Source organism: Cavia porcellus, unplaced genomic scaffold, assembly GCF_034190915.1.
Source record: "Cavia porcellus strain 051 isolate PalLab524CR breed Dunkin Hartley unplaced genomic scaffold, mCavPor4.1 scaffold_40, whole genome shotgun sequence".
In the NCBI taxonomy this organism is placed as follows: domain Eukaryota; kingdom Metazoa; phylum Chordata; class Mammalia; order Rodentia; family Caviidae; genus Cavia; species Cavia porcellus.
The window spans coordinates 1,688,016-1,704,916 of NW_026947523.1; the positions used below are offsets into that span (position 1 = coordinate 1,688,016).

Below are 16,901 nucleotides of genomic sequence, written 5' to 3' on the forward strand. Positions count from 1 at the left end.
GAAGCAGCTGTATTTCAGATCGAATTCAGTTAGGTAGCTCACACGCAACTGAACAAACACCTCCGAGTGTTTAACTGCACAGGACGCCGTGTGCTCCACACAAATGTGCAAAGAAAGACGCCAGCAGCCAACTGCTTTGATGCCCTGGGGGGCTACTCCTCCAGGGCTGGGGGTGCGACCGCCTCTACCCCGCTCCCTGTGACCCTGTACGGTGCCAAGAGCCCAGAGACGGCAGAAACCGCAGCGTCCTGAGCCTCAGTGAGCAGCTGACGTCCTCACCTGGAAGGCTTCCAGACACAAGTTCCAGGGGAATAAGACACACGGACGGGTCTGCCCGGTGGTGCTGCAGGGCGATGGCCCAGGGTCACAGAGCAGGCGGATGCGTGGTCCGGGCCCTTGAGGTCTCCCCCGTCCTGTGCTGGCAGCCGGGCACTCAGCTCCTGCTCCAGCAGGCTGCACCAGGCGGCGTGTCTGGAAGTCACCTCGATTACCGATCCCTTCATGCTTTAACTTTTACAGTTGTCAGACACTCAGCTGATGAATCCCATCACGGTGAGTGTGGGTTTTATTTAGATTCTGTGTCACACAAGAAGCGATAGTAAACGATGATAAAGGAGCTGGTTATTTCTAACACCTTCCCAGCGCCACCCCTGCCTGGCGGCCGTTCACTCGTCTGGCCTCTCCACATGGTCTGTGATCAGAAAAAGGCCACATCGGGGTCACAGTACCCGTCTGCCCGAGTTGCTCAAGCAGCCCTGTCCTCAAAAGGACCCTGCAGGCAGCAGCTGAAACCCCTGGGCAAGGCTGAGGCCTCTATTCCTGCAGCCCAGAGTCGTGCAGGCACCAGGCTGGGTGGAGCCTGAGGCTGGACAGGAAGACGGTGCTGGGTCCAACTCGGAGCTGGGAGTGGGACTCCCTCTTCCCTGAAGGCTCAGGCCCGGAGCCATCCTCCCCCCCTCTCCTTCCACAGCTATCTCAGGCTCTAACAAGCTGGCGCAGCCTCAGGCCCCCACCAAGAACAACCTGGCTGCTTCACACAGGCTCGGGGTTCTCTGAGTCTGCACCAGCCCGGGATGGTCCCCCACGAGGCCCTGGCTACTGCCAGGCCTGACTCCCCAAGATGCACACAGGTCTATAACAGGAGTGTTCTTTATTGCATTTGGTGGACATTATGGACTCTTGGTGCTAGGAACTCCGCGATGTCACCAGAGTCCTTCGTCTGTATTTTAAGAAACAGTCTGGTCCATGTGACAAGTATCCGAACACTCGGCGCTGGCTGCTAACCTCATAAGGTGGCACCAATTAACAGTCATTGCGCAGAACCTGCCCAAGCACCGTCCAGGTGCCCCTGCTCACGTGGCCCTGGAGGCTCGTAGCTGACGCTTCACTCCTAAAACAGTGGGCTCGCTAAATAAATGAAAGTTGGATCCTGTTTACTCAATCTCAGTCTGCCCTCTGAGCAGCTGCTGAAGACCAGCACACCAAGGCGACACAGACAATGCTGAGGAATGGAGGGGCCAGGCGGCCAAGATGCAGACACTGATCTTCCCCACGAGCTCTGGGTTCAACACGCTAAGGAGGCTTTTGAGTAGCACACTCGGCCCAGGGAACTCATTCCCTGCCATCAAAGGATTTGCAGAGAGAGTTAAACCTCAAACCCACAGCTCACATCAAGCCCTGCACACACAAAGGTCCAGCCATCGAGCTTCTGACCCTGTCTGTCTCCCCCGATACCCTCAGCCTGGGCCACCTCCGCCTGCCCGGGTGCCTGGCTGTCAGCTGCCTGCTCTTAGTACGGTCGGTCCTATGCCTCCTGTCACACAAAGTGGCCACATCAAGGCTCGGCAGAGTCCTGGTGCACAGGACTCAAAGACTTCAAGAGAAAGATGTTAAAGTCTTTGGAAGACGGCGGTGGAAATCTGTATGCTTCAGCTGTTGCCGTAAACTCACGATGCGGTCTTGAGACTGCACACAACTGAGGAAGAGAACGGCCTCCACCCACCCCATCCCGTTTCACTTGTGCCCTGCTCCCCTCCCAAGAGACTGGCTCACAGGACAGCATCCCAAGGTGCCCAGCCTGACCCCGTCTTTGCTAGCTCACAGTCACCTATCATCTGCACACTTCTTCCAGGAGCACAGAACTGTTGTCCTCCCCAAGGAGAGTCAGAGTGTCCCAAGGGCCAACGGCAGCACCGTCCTGCTCAGGCGGTCTGCCCTTGGGTCCCCCACTGCAGCCACACTCTTCCCAGGCGGCCAGCTGCCTGCACGGCCACACGGCAGGCAGGACCTGTTTTGATGGAGCCTGGACAAGCCGAGGCTGCAATTAGGACCACAATTGGCCTCTCCGGGTTTACAGCCCTATTCATCTTCCCAGCCAGGGAGACAGAGCAGCCAGGGGGGGACCAATTAGCCGAGGGGTGGCTGCATCTCCACACAAAAGGGGAAGTGTGGGCAAAGCAGCTCCCGGACCCCTGTTCTTTGCCCTGAAAAATCAGATTCATAGAACCGGCTGTTTAAACAGCTTTTTCCCGCTCCATCCCCAGGCAACAAGTCACACTTGTCCTCGCTGCCCACTCCCTCTCTCCTGCTGGCCTCTGGGCAGTGGGTGTCCACTGAGAGCCACCTCCCAGCCTCTCTCCAGACCCCAAGACTGCCCCAGGGCTCCAGCACACTCAGCAAACACAGACTGCTGCCCCTCCCTGACCTTTCAGACTGATGCTGGCTGCCAAGGACACTAGAAGCAGGCAGCAGAGCAACGGGCACAGAGTGGACACCAGAGCTTGCACGGCCGGAGGGCACAAACCAGCTTGGACTTTCCCAGACTGCTGTCCAGAGAAACCCGGGCCTTCCCAGGCTCTCTACAACCCAGACCTAGGCACACACGTCTGCCCACGGCAAGTGCCGGGGCCCTGTGTGGGGGTCCCACAACCCACTCTCAAGCAGCACAGCTCTCCAGGACCCTCTGGCTCACAGTGCCTGACACCTGGCCACCATGAGACAGGACCTTTGCCCTGCATCAGAGACAGACTCCCAGAGCACTGCCTGCAGAAGACCTTGGACCCTGGGTCCCCACAGGGCGGGGACTCCTGCCCTCAAGCAGCCAGGTCCTCCCTGGGTCCCTAATACACGTCTGTCCCACAGCAACATGCATAGACGCCTGCATCTGACATCCTCGGAGAAGTTCTGGGATTGATGAGGAGCCTGCTCTTTGCAAACAAGAACACCCCAGAAAAGAATAGGCAGGAGAACAGAGCAAGGAACTGTGACCCAAACTATCTCCTGAAGTATAGGGACACCCCCCCCCCCCCACTGCAGAGTACCAGTCACCTAGGGTTTAGCAGACCCTGGCTGAAGAAGCCCTCTGGGGACAGCTGGAGGAAATGCCTCCTTAGCAGGGAAGACAGCCACCCCAGCCGGGGTACTACCACCATGGGCAAAAGGCACAGCTGCCGAAGTAGGTCACCAAGCCGGCAGAGGCCTGGCCTCCACTCCAGGAGAGGCCCAGGGAGCCTCGGTACCCTCAGTAACCTCGGGCAGCCTCCTGTGTGCACGGACGCACAGCCAAGGCCTGCACAGGCCAAGGGGCACCGGCTGGGAGCTCACCACCTACTTGCTTGAAGCAGCCTGCAGCTCATTAATTAGGCGAGAAGCGGCAGAATGTTGCAAGCCTTCCTCTGTAGGAACCCGTGGCTAATGAGAAGGAAGCGCCATCCTTAGCAGGCCAAGGCCACACCAGGCAGTGCGGGCACCACTGTGGGTAAGGGTGCCATCCACACAGAAAGTGGGTGCCACCCCAGGAGCTGGGCATCTCACTTCCTGCTTTCTACCTGGGCAGGACAGGGCCAGCCCAGGCCTCAGGGCAGCCCCATCTGTGAAGTTTCCAGTAGGGTCCTCAAGGCGTCCACCAACTGCACCAGCCAGCACACCCCATGACAAGCGCGGGGAACAGAGCTCCCCAGCAAGGGTCCAACCTTCACCATTCATGCTTCAATGGCGACCCCAAACTGGGACCAGACAGCCCCGCAGTGTGGAAAGGACCAGAACTCAGTGGGGGACCTGCACACCATGGATGTAAACACCCTGCGCTCCTAAACCGAGCCCGAAGTCCTGACCAAGGGCAGAATAAGGCTTGGGGCACAGAATGCAAGGAAGCTCAGCCCCTAACACCCATTCGTCCCCAGATGCGCGCCCACCAGCTCCGCTGGCTCACAGCCTGCCCCAGCCCAGCCTGCCAACGTGTAGCGCTGGTGCCATCTACCGAGGGTCAGCGGCGTGCAAGTGAGCTCCGCGGCCACCGAGCGATGCAGGTCAAGGGACCAGGCTCCGGGCGGCGGGGAAAGAACCGAGGCCGCAGAGCGCCTGGGCCCCGCGCCACATCCGCGGCCCCAACGCCTTCCTAAACCACACCAGATGCACAGCGGCGAGTTCCGGGCCGGGTCCGAATCCGAGCCCGGGAAACGAGTCTGAATCGAGTCCAGGAAGCCTCGTGTCTCCAGTCGCCGGGCCCCGCAGTGAGATCCGCGGAGCCTGGACTGAGCGGCGATGGAAAGCGCCGGAAGCCGCGGGTCGCCGGGGCTCCGCGCGGGGGACAACGCCGGGGACCGGACGCGCGGGTACATTTACCTTCTTTGAGGAACTGCGCGTGGATCACCAGGACGAGGAAGCAGCAGAGCGCGGCCCCTGCGAGTGCCCAGAGCGCCTTCAGGAGCTGCATCGCGGAGTGCCCGCTTGGCCGACGCCCCCGAAGCCGCGCAGCGAAGGTCCAGGCGCCGCATCAGCGCCCCGCCGGGTGCAGCCTCCGCGGCCGCCGGCTCGCGCCCCCCATGCGCGCCGCGCCGCGCTCCGCCGCGACTGGCGGCGCCACTCCGGGAGGCGATCTCTGTCTTTTCGGGCAGGGGGAGGGGAGGGGAGGGGAGGGCGCGGGGGAGGGCCCGCGGAGGGGGCGGCGGGCGCGGGGGCGGGGAGGTTAGCGGAAAGTCTCGGGCCGCGGCGGCCGCCGCTCCTGCCACTCGGCCACCATCGCGGGCTGCGGGGCGCCGGGGGCCGGGTTGAGGGGGGGCGGCCGCCGCGGCCCCATGAATCGGCCCCACCGCCGCCCAGAGCCTCGCGGCCGGCAGGGCCCGGACGGCGGGCCGCGGATGGCGCAGCGGCCGGCGGCGCGGGGCTGGGGGGTCCGGTGCGGCCCGGCTCTGCTCCGCCTGTCGCCCCCCGCGCGTTTGGCGTCGCCTTCCTCCTCCTCCTTTTCCTCCTCCTTTGGGTCCTCCTCCTTCCGCGCCGCCGCCGCTGCCCGCGCTCGCCCGGCCCGGGGCTCAGGGGGCCGCCACGCCGCCGCCTTCACCGGCTCCGCGGGCCGGGGTTGCTCGCTGCGCGCCGGGCCGCCGCACCATCGCCGCCGCCGGGGCCGCAGCGACCCAACTTGCGCGGCCCGGATCTCCGCGCCGCTCGCCTCTGGGACGGGGCCTCTGCGCGATCGGGAGCCCTCGCCGCCGCCGCCGCCACCACCACGGCCGAGATGGGTCCGGGCCCTGAGCACCGGGGCCGCCTGCGCCGGGGTCGCCGCGCCGACAGGTGGGGCCGGCGACGCTGCGCGCCTCGTCGCCCGCGGGACGCCGCCGCTCTGGCCCCAGGGCGCGCGCCCGCCGTTCGGCTCGGCTCCGCTCGGCGCGGCCCCTTCTGGAAAGGCGGCGGGAGGGGAGCGCCGCGCGGGTCTCCGCCAGCCCCAGCGCAGCGCCGCGACGCCTCGGACTCTGGCCCGCGCGCCGCCGTCTGCGCTCCGCCCGGCCCGCGGAGCTGCCGATGCGCACTGGGCCGCGCGGGGGACCCCGGGGACCCCGGCCGCCGTGCAGCGCCCCCGCCTGGCGCGCTGGCGGGTCAGGTGGGGCTGGTCCAGCCAAAAACTGCGGGTCGGGCTCCACCTAGGTGCGCAGGAGCCTCACTGCAATGCCGGCCGCCGCTGGCTCTTGGAGAGGGAGCGCTCGGCCTGAAGTGGCGCCCAAGCCCTAGTACCCCGCAGTTTCAGGAGAGTCCTGGCCCGGAGCTGACTCGCAGCTGGACGGGCTCAGAGCAGGATTCTTTGATCACAAAACGCACATCTGCCTGGAAACGCACTCGCGCGCGCACATATGTGCACTCTGGGCCCTGCTGTGTGCCATCCTCCTCCAGCAGCCCCAAAGCAGACAGCTGTGTGTAGATGGCCACCAGCTGCTGGCAGGGAGCACTTCGGTGCCGCCCCCCTCCTCCATTGCCTGTGCACCTCCTCTAGGAAGAGCCTGTTACTTCTGGCAAGGATCCCTTTCCTTCCCACCACCACACCTTAGAGTATGGGCACTGGGATCCGCGGGCGCTCAGCTCCTGAGCCAGGTCAGCAGGCCTCAAGATACCTGCAACCATATTGAATTTCAGTCACCAGCACTGGGCAGAATTGGGGTCGGGCCCCTGCCTGAACCTGTGCCCTGGTCTTTCTGGGGCGTCCTAGAGTTGAAGGTCCCACAGGGCAGCAGCCTTACTGAGAGGCTGTGACCTAGCCTGCAGGTGGAGGTTAAAAAGCCAGTCCTGAAGGGCTCTTAGAGGTCAGAGCAATTGAACCTCTCACAGTACATGGGGGTAAACTGAGGCCTGCAGAGGCGTCATACCTGGTACAAAGTCAACTAACAATTCAAGGGCAGAGCCAGGACTACCATCCAGTGTGGCGCTGTTTGCCTGACCTGACTCAGTTGTGTGTGCACCTGATCAGACAGAAAGTGACTGAAAAGCAGTTCTTTACCTCTGGATGCCTTGGCCCAGCCCCATGCCTTGGCCCAGCCCCATGCAGCCAGCTAGAAGCGACAAGCCCAGACCCGGAACCCTGCCTGGAGAGGCACCCCAGCCTCCAGCAGCCAAGCAGCGCAGAAACTCGGGGCTTGCCCTGGGAGGGCCTGCAGTTCCCTCCTTGTGCAGCCCCTCTCCAAACCTCACTTCCTGTCAGTGCTCCCTGCCCCTTCACCCCCACAGGATCTGCAGCAGAGCTCCCCCCCCCCAGCCTGCAGGATGCTGTCCTCCCTGGCTTGCAAAGCCTGACCTCCACCAAGGTCGCTGGCCTGCCCCAGAGCAGGCTCTGCACCCGCAGGCTCAGAGCCACAGGAGTGCTCATCCCACAGGCACAACCTTGGCCCCAAAAGGACCTCAATCAACAGAGGAGCTGCCTTTGCCATCTCCTTTGTCCCCAATCAGGCACATATGATCTAAAACCTGGAAAACCGAACAGTATCTTAAATACACTAGAGGAACTCCTAAAAAACTAACCATTAGGAGGAGCCTTCTGTAAGGGGAACTGGCAAGAAGAGAAAAGAGGTTCATGAGGAGAAGCAGGCTTGCTGATTTAATTTCACCAGGTGGGATGTGTGGCCTACTGTCATGGAGACTGAAAGTCCTCGACGAGGAAAAGGAAGTCCAGGGCAAACTGGAGAAACCTATGCCTGGCACCCTAAAAGCCAACCCAGAAAGCCCGGCACCCCTTTGGGCAGTCAGTCAAGGTGACAGCATGAGACCTCAAGTGGAGGAAACCAGCACAGGCTTCCGGGGGGACACCAGTGCCCCTGACCAGAAGGGCTGGATTGTAAAGACAAGAAAGCCGCGATGGTGCTGAGAAGAAAGTGGGCAGCCAGGGCACAGGGCACGAGGGCCAGGCACTGGTGCTGCGTGGGGAGATGGGGCCACCGGAAGGAGCAAGAGGGGAAGACACATCCCTGTGACACGGACAGAGGAGAGGTGCGGCTGGGGGCATTGCAGGAAGCTGTGTTCCCAGAGGTCCTCCTGGGCAGGTGTGCCCGTGCCAGGTGCTCACCAGGTCTCTAACTGAAAGTTGCTGTGGCTTTCACGAGGTAGTGAACACAGTGGCAGAGCCGAAACTGTGACTGTCCCCAAAAGAAATCATGGGTATCTTCCTATGACACCGCAGCTCTCATCGTTCTCAGCATTCTGCTTAGGTCCTGATCACTTTGAATTACAGTCATCTTACCGACTGACTTTAATGTGATGTTTTAATACAGAAGCAAACATTCTTATATCAAAATAGGTTGTGTAACACTTGCTGTGTTTTAATACAGTTGGCTTTCTTGGTAATCTTACACATTTTCAGTTTATTCTGAGAGTGTCCGGGCTTTAACAGATGGAGAATTATTCCCGAGATTTGCTGTCCTAGAGAGAAAACACCCAAGAGTGAGCCAGGCCACGGGGCCTGAGGACCTTGGCCCTTCATGGGAAGCAAGGCCATCAGCCCCACGGTGGCCTGAATCTCTAAACCAGGACCGAAACTGAGCGCCAGCCCATCCCCGGGGGCCCTGCCCAAGAGCCCTGTGCCTGCTCCCAGGGGCACTTGCTCACCCACGTGGCCTGCCCATTTCCAGAGAAAACTGGTGGGAGCCCACAGGAATCGCAGTCCCCATGACCCCTGAGCTGTCCCTGCACACGAGCGTCTGTGCTCGCGTTCAGATGGGGCCCACACAGGGGTGTCAGGCATCTGCAGAGCCGGCGCCTGGGAGAGGACAGGCTGGGGTGAGGGCTCTCTGCGCCTGGTTCTGAGAGAACACAAGCATTTTGGGGAAAAGTAACTAACTAGCATCACTGGACACCATCGGAGAACCATCAGCCTCCTGTGAACAGCAGGAAAGCAGAGAAGACGGGCTCCGAGACCAAGGGGACTGGCCAGCTTCAGAAGACGGAGTTAGGCAGAGGCGTGAGTGCGCCAGGTAGAAAATCGAGTCTCAGAGCAAAGAGCTCCCGGAAATGCGATGAGAGGAAACAGAGGTGGAGGCTGCACACAGGTGTCCGGCAGCCTTGGGCAGAAGTCATCGAGGAAACAAAGGCAGCAGCGAGGGGAGCCCAGATAAATGGGCTCACACCTGCAGACTGCAGGGCCGGAAGTGCTCGGAACAGACGGAGGGCAGATCTGGATCTGGGCATGACTCGAAAAGGCCACTGACCAGTCTGTTCCTTCTGTGAAGCTCGACATAAACAGACCTGGGGCTTCTCCTCCACAGCATTGGCTTGTGGGAGCAGCTGGCAGTGACCAGCATGCCAGGACCCCTGGAGCATGACCTTTATTTGTGCCTCGGCAGACAGCGCCGAGAGCCACCTTTCTGTCACTGACCCCACGGATGCCTGCCCAAGGCTGCGGCCTGGCAGAGAAGGGAGTCCGGGATTGGATGTGGCAGTGGCATTCAGAGAAAAGTGGCTCCCATGCCTGCTGAGAGGAGCCAGGGAGACGCACTCAGCTGGACAAGGAAAGGGTCCCCTCCACCGATAAAATGTTCACTATAAAACCCCATCATTGCCTTCTCCACAGTCCAATCACAAACCGCACTCACGGACCAGTGCTGTGAGGGACACTTGTTTCTGTCTGAGTTCTACAGCCAAAGTGTTGACAAAGCTCCAAAAAGCTAAATGAAAATTCTCCAGCCCTGATTATTAAAAACACTGTGTATTGATGGGGACATTTTCTTTCCTTCTAGAAGAGAAAATAAGGAGGGGCCGACCAGAGCTGTAGGTCACAGAGGAAAGCCATGTGTACCCCGAACTATGCTCATTAGAGATGAAGAAATCAAAGTCCCTGTGGTCACCATCAGAAGGGGCAGCAGGCTTTAACCGGTTTGCCCTTAGAGAAAGGTTGGGTATGGGGGCGGGGCCAAATCTTGGTTTTCATCTGGACCCGTTTCTGCTTGTGTATCGTGGGATGTTCTGTAATTTGAGAAAATCTAGAATCAGAACGAAAGCTACGTATTGTGCGCACATTGGAGAGAACAAGGAAGTAGGGTTCCGGAGTCTGCCAAAAATGTATGCATCAGGAAAAGGAAAACATAAATGTTTTAATACTAGATTTATAGAGGCATCGTGAGGTTAGTGACAGTTACCTTTGGCCTCTACAATTATAAGAGGTGCTCACAGTGGTGAGCCTCCAGACATTTATTAGTAGGGCGAGCTGCTGAGGTCTGTATGCACTTTCTGGCAGTCTCTGTATTTTGGCAACAACAAAGCGAAACCCCCGTCTGTGTAAATGGGTGTGAATGAACACACATTGTGCATTGCAAGACCACAGGTGGGGGTGGTGGTGACCAGTCAGGGAGGAGGAAGCTGCGATGCCCCAGGTTGTCCACTGGGGGCCAGGGCACAGAGGCAGTTGCCCGGACACTGGGGCGGCCCTGGAGGCTGCTAGCAGTCCATCATCGACCTCCAAGTCCACTGACAGCCAACCTACTCCTGAGGCATAGAACAGGAAGGTGCCCAACTTGCTGAGCGCCGGGGACACTGCTCACTGAACTGACATGGTGCAGGGAGGGAGCGGGCAGGAGTGGGCCAAGCCAGGCAGACTGCTTCCCTGTGCCACCCGGCCGGTGCTCGGAGGAGGGAGCAATCAGCACCCACAGGCATGCTCTCTCCGCAGCCCTGTCCCCTGCCACTGGCCTGGAAGAGCTCACAAGAGGGCAGTACACACCCGAGAGGGCCGGATGGCAGCCAGGGCTGCTGGAGTTTTCCATGGAGGTCAGGTGGTGCTGCTTCAGGTACCTGGCGTGCAGGGGCTGAGGCGGCAGTGGACAGCGGCACGGGCACCTTCCCGTGGGAAGCCGTATCAAGGACCAGCGCCCCTTCCCGCAGGGCCAGCTCCATGAAGGAGGGTGCCATCCGGGCTCAGGACAAAAGTCACCACTGCCAGGCATCAGCAACTGAAGGTGTGCGATATGCATATGTCCACATGTCCATATGTGGATTTTACAAACTGGTTACATATTGTGGCCATGCCCATATTTGTGTGTGAATGTTTGCATGCATAGGGATAGAGGTGTTCGCATGGTCATGTATCATTGTACGTGCTTATATGTGAATGTGTACACTGACTATACATAGGAGCGTTTAGTGTGCATATGTGTATGTCTATGCATGTGTCTGTACTGTGTTCAAGTGTGCATGTGGGAGTGTTTGGGGGATACATCTGAGCATGGGTGTGGGAGAGCCTGAGTATACATCTCTGTTAAGTCTGTGCATGTGTGTGTGTACCTCCCTCGAAAGCCACCAGGAGATGTTTTCAGATAGGATTCTCAGGGGACTGTGGTCTCTTCTGCAGCTTGTAGTTTCAAAGATGGGTTTGTCAATATCAGTGGAATAAAATCTTTACTGGGATTGGGATTGTACACATATGCACACAAACACGTTCACACATGCGTGTGACCGCAGTACATGCTCATGGGCCACCTGCCAATGCTGCCTTACCCTGCCTCTGGGCTGTGACCCAGGTCACCCCTGGACAGCCCAGTGTCCAGAGAACACAGTGGACTTGGGGCCTGTGACCCACCGCACCCAAACCTGGGCCGATCCACAGCTGCTGCCAGCCAGGACCTCCCTTTGTGACACACAAGCTCAGGGACATTTAGGGTCTGGCATGGGAGAGCCTGGGGGTCACTGGGCAGCCCTGCAGTTGGAGCTCACAGGCCAGGGTGCCAAGCACCCAACTCTGTGAGCCAGGCTCAGCCACTCGGTCCCTCAGGGACTCAGTTTCCCCGTTGCCAAAGGGGGCTCTGGTCCTGCTTGAGCCACGAAAAGCAATGCAGTGTCAACCCTCCCCGCCCTCAGGGGAGCCCCTGCACCTCCAGGTTGGCTTTCTGGGGAAGGTAGGAGGTGGAATTCAATCTTCCTGTTTTGATTTTTATTTCTAGAATGCAAATTAGTGCAGCCATTGCAGGGAAACGAGGTGAAGACTCCTCTAAACAGTGAAAGCGGCACGATCCAGCTCTCCCACTGTGGAGAGGCACCCAAAGGACACATGGTCAGTACATCCAAAAGCCAGCCACACAGCCGTGTCCACCCAGCACTATTCACAGCAGCTGGGACATGGGGTCGGCCAAGCGCCTGTTGGAGGATGCATGGGTGAGGGAACAGGTTGTGTGTGTCGTGGAATACTACTCACTCTTTAAAAAGGAAGAAACTCTGTGCATTGCACCAAGTGAAGTCAGCTGGGCGGGACAAGAGTGCATGATCTGACTCTCATGAGGAGTATAAGCAACATGAACTAACGGAGTGCCCAGTAGCCTGTGGTCAAAGCATCAGCTCTGCGGTGCACCAGACCCCTTGAGACCCTAGCACACACTGTGGTCCTCCCTGTCCCCACACCAAGAGAGCTGGCTGCACTGTGGACCTGCCAGGGGAGGTCCCTTACCTGCAGGGAGGACTGAGTCAGTGGGGACTCGTAGGGGACAGACACGCTTCCTCCTCCCCATGCAGTGCCAGCTCTTCTTGCTGGGCCCTGCCCCCGCCCTGGCAAATCCCAGAAGCCCCTGGAGCGGCTCTTACCCCCAGCCATGACCAAGGTTAGGTACTCCCCCCCTCGAAATGTTTGCTTCGCACACCAGCACACCCTTAGCCAGACCTGACATCCCATTTGTGCAAAGGGGTGACTGCCTTCTTAGATACTTCTATAGGAGGACTGGGTGGAAACCATTGGTCAGCGAGATCGCCTGGCGGCCACTGGTCCTTAGAAGCAGGTGTGGGGACACAGAGGCCTCCACCAGTGCCCATGGCAGAGGACCGGACTCGGAGACCTCCTAAACCAGGTACGGCTGCCCCCCACCCCAGAAGCAAATGCAAACATGTTTCTGTTTAAGAACAGTGATCCACTGCTCAGGTATCCTGGCAGAAACATCGTCAAGCTGAGGGTGTCCAGCCCCAGGACACTCTTCCAGGCGGCACTTGTGCATGTGGAGAAAGGCCCTGTCCACAAACACAGAAGACCAGGGACAGCTCGTGTTTTACCTGGGGAAGGGGCCCCAGGAAGGTTGGCACAGGAGGGACCACTGGCAGAGGAAGAGGAAGCAGGCCTGACATCAAGATCTCCTGGCTGCAGACCCGCCCTGCAGACCACGCCCCTCTCGGAAGAAGCCAGGATATCTTCGGAGGCCCCTTCGTCTCTCTCCTCATCCATCTGCACCTCACCACTCACCACCCGTCCTATTTATCCATCCATCCATTTCTGTATCGTCCATCTCTCCACCCATCATTCTTCATCCATTCACCCACCCACCATCTACCCACCCATTCATGGGTAATTCTGTGGAAACACTTCCAGGATGAAAATTATTACACCCATCATGGACAAATAATATGAAGCCTCCTCTAAAAAGCTAAAAACAGATCTGCAAAGGTTCCGGCTCTCACCTCAGGGCATGCACCCAAAGGGAAGAAGGCCAGCACCTCAAAGAGCTACCCACACAACCACGTTTATCAGCACTGTTCATAACACCTAGGATGGGGAGTCAGCCAGTGTAGGCAGCATTACTGAATGAGTACTTGAGGAAATGTGGTGTAAACATAGTGGAATAGTATCCATCCATTCACTCAACTATCCACTGATCATCTACCCAGCTCTCCATCTGTCTGTCCCTCCATCTGTTCATCTGTCTCTCCATCTATCTTCTCATCCATCTATCCACTTATTCATAGTCATCAACTATCCATATACCCATGTATTTACCCATCTATCCATCCATCTACCAACCCATCTACTCATGTATCTACCCATCTACTCACCATCCACCCATTTATCTATCCGTCTCTCTTCTCACCCATCCACTCACCCATCTAGTCATCCACCTATCCATCTACGCATCTGTCTATCTATCCATCTATCTACTCATCCCATCCCTGACTTTATATAGGCAAGGAGCATTCAGGAGAATAAAGTCAGGATCTGCCATCCTGAGCTCATTACCTGAAGGAGGCAGAAACTGCTTAGGACATTTGTGCTCCCAGGCCAAACTGAGAGAGAGAGAACAACATGTGGGTTTCTGGGGTGTGCCCAAGGTGGGTGGGATGGGGATCAGGAGACCCTGTGGTGGTCTGCAGCAGTGCAGAGCTCTGAGGCAGTAGCTGGTGTTCAGGAGCAAGGACCAGTGGGTAGCAAGGCTTCTCTGCAGACACCAAAAGCCTTGTTTTCCCAGGACCTGAAGACTGCCCAAAGACTGCCCAAAGACTGCCTGAAGTGGGCACAAGCCCCCAGCTGAGCAAAGCAGAGTAGGGTGGGCAGCCCCAGAGACTTTTCCATCTTGAATGCTGTGGGAACTGGGCCTGGTGCACTGCTCCGCCGCTGCTGTCTCAGCAGGGAGTGATGCTCTTCAATGCCCAAGTGCCCGGGGTGGGCATGGGTACCCACAGCCCCTCCCTGGCCCCTGAGGGAAGAGCGTCACATCTGCTACGTGTTGTGGGATCAAAGCCCCCACCCTACAGGTTCTTGGCTGTGACATGGTCCCCTTGCTGGCTCCCTGGGGCCATGTGCCCCTGGTGCTCTGGGGCCCTGGCTTACCTCCCACACCTCTGACACCTCCTCAGGGAAGTTCTGCCCAGTGTACCACCATTGCTGCCATCCCGAACACCAGGAGGCTGCATGGCCAGGGCAGAGCGCAGGATTCATGCCTGGGATTCCAGTCCTCTTCCTCTGCCCTTCTGAGCCATGGACTCAAGCATGAGCCACCCTCTTCCACAGGGCGCTGTGAGGACTTAGGACACTGTGCAGCATAGGAGGTGTCCCGTGGCTCAGGGAGGCTCCAGGACCTTCCAGGACAGCCTCGCCCACCATGACAGTCATAACAGGACAGCAGTGCCAGGGTCTGACCCACAGGGCTGGGCCTAGAAGCTGCCTCCCGCTCCTGGCCACTCTGCCCCTGGACCATGCTGGTGTCAGGAGCCACACCCGCTCCTGAGAATCCCTCAGCCAGTGCTCACCAAGGGGTCCAGCCTGCCTGGGAGGGGAGACCCAGGGCTCCAGCTGCACCTTCCCCAGGCACCCTAGTGGGCTGCCCTCCAAGTGGACATGAGATAATAGCTCTGCCCTCCCAGGCGCAAATGCCCAGCACAGGTCTAGTAACCCCCACTGCTGCCTCATAGCTGGCCCTTTGTCTGCCCCAGAGCCAACCAGAGAAAGTCACATGTGCCCTGAGCCACCACAAGAAGCCTCATTCCCAGGGCCACCCTCATTTCCATGCTGAGACCCCTCAGTCAGTTCCCCTGTCCTCTCCCACAGTTGGGCAGCACGGACCTCTGCTTGTTTCCCCCAGCTGTCTCCTTCACATACACCCAGGTAGAGTTGAGCCTTGGTGATGAGTGACCACCACTGCCCACTCTGACCCACATCCCCACTTCCCATGTACATGATGGCCAAACTCAACAATCCCCCTGGGGGAGTCTGCTTTTGGGGACCTATGTGGATGCTGCCCTGCTGCCCGGTGCATGCTTTGTAGAAAAATCTGGTAAGAAGGACTGTCCCCAGCTTAGATGGCTCCAAGTTCTGGGGAGAACGGACCGGAGGACCCCAGCCAGGAGCCTGCCTGGTTTGGAGATGAGGGCTGGCCAGAAGGGCTGGGCTGGGCAGTGTGAGCAGCAGCCTACAGCAATGAAGGGTCGCCGAGCCAACTGGACACGAACCTCAGAAGCCGGTGTCTTCCCAGCACCCCTAATCTCCTGCTCCCCTGCTTGGTCCAAAATATGTTCTTCAGAGGAAAGGGCCACTCCTGCAGCCCATGGGACACGGGCAGCTGGGGTGCAAGGAGAGCATAGGGGCTGCAAGCCTGGCTCCTCCCTGCTGCCCACGGTGACAAGCAATCCTCCCCTGAGAGGTGCTGCAGGGCCCTGGGGCCAGCGTCCCCTTCCCAGGAGAGCACCGCCCCACATCCCATATTGAGGTTAACTCGTGCATGGCCGGTGCCACCTTCTCTGTGCCCGAAGAACACCGGTGCTCAGCCATGGTGCTGCCCGAGAGGCAGACAGAGCATTCCTATCTGGACGGAGCCCAGCCCTCTGATCCTACAACACAGATGCCCCCGCTGTTCCCCTGGGGAGATGCGCGGTGAACATGCAGAGGGGTGAAGGCACCCGCCTGAGGCCTGCAAGAGCGGCAGCTGGCACAGTGTGCTGAGGATCGGGAGTGGCCAGAGCTCAAGGGCTGGCTGCTCAGGGAGCGCAGGGAGTGGGAGCTGCCCGGCGCCATGGGTCACAGCAGGGATGGCCTTGGCCTCCAGGAGGGGAGGGAGGCAGCAGGTACAGCAGAGGCCCGGTGGGGTTCTTCTGGGTCCGCAGGGCCCTCTTGCTCTGTACCTGGCAGGTCTGTCCAGAAGAGTGTTGTCCTCCCTGCCCCATTCCCTGTCCATCTCTTGATCACGGGTGGCCATGAAGGGAGTAATCATGACCTGGCCGTGTCCTCAGACTCCTCAGGGCTTTGAGGCTGTCACTGACCCTCGTAGTCCCTGTGGGCGTGGAACCTCGGCCTCCTCGCCCCAGATGCCCCTGCTGTGGGACAGTTGAAGCTTGCTCGGGACCCATGGCACCCCAGGAACTGGCCTCACTGCAGCCCTGACACGTGGCTATCATTCTTAATCCTCGAGAAAGGAAACTGAGGCAGACAATGCTCAACGACCTGTGCCCAGCAGGTCAGCCAGGGGCTGTGAGCCGAGCTGCTGCCCTCTGGTCCAGCCTGTGCCCTGCAGCTGCAGATGGAAATGACTTAGGCCCTGGGTGACCTTTTCCTGACGTGGGTGGCCCGGACTAGCCAGCAGCCTGAGCAAAGCTGGGCGGGCGGGAAATCATCCACTCTCACCAAGGTCGGAGCTCAAGTCGGTTCCTTGGGTCTGCGGCACCAGAAATGGCTTATTGATTTCCAGCTCCGTGGGGGAGCTTTGTTTGTGGAAGTAGTTCATCACCGCTGGCCAGCGTCTGGAACTTTCTAACGGGGATCTGGGTCTGCACATCGCCATCACCCTGTGGCCACAGTGAGGTCGACCATCTCAGCCCTGAGGACACGGGAATTGCTTTGGGGACAGGAGCACAATGGCCAATGCTCTGGACACTGCAGTGCCCGGCCCTGCGAGATGGACAGGGACAAGGGACAG

General features: G+C 59.2%; 1 protein-coding gene across 2 annotated transcripts in view; it reads right to left on the minus strand.

Annotated features, from left to right (window-relative positions):
- The window catches only part of Tafa5 (TAFA chemokine like family member 5), a 145,783-nt gene that overhangs the window by 87,551 nt on the left and 41,331 nt on the right, over window positions 1-16,901 (minus strand). Inside the window, exon 1 of one of the 2 annotated variants that reach the window (XM_003461943.4) lies at window positions 4,624-4,756. The exons of the other annotated variant lie outside the window; for it this stretch is intronic. Coding sequence (XP_003461991.1) covers window positions 4,624-4,714 — 91 coding nt within the window. The 5' untranslated portion in view covers window positions 4,715-4,756. Of the gene's footprint in view, window positions 1-4,623; window positions 4,757-16,901 lie in introns of those variants that run through there. 2 annotated transcript variants of the gene reach the window in all.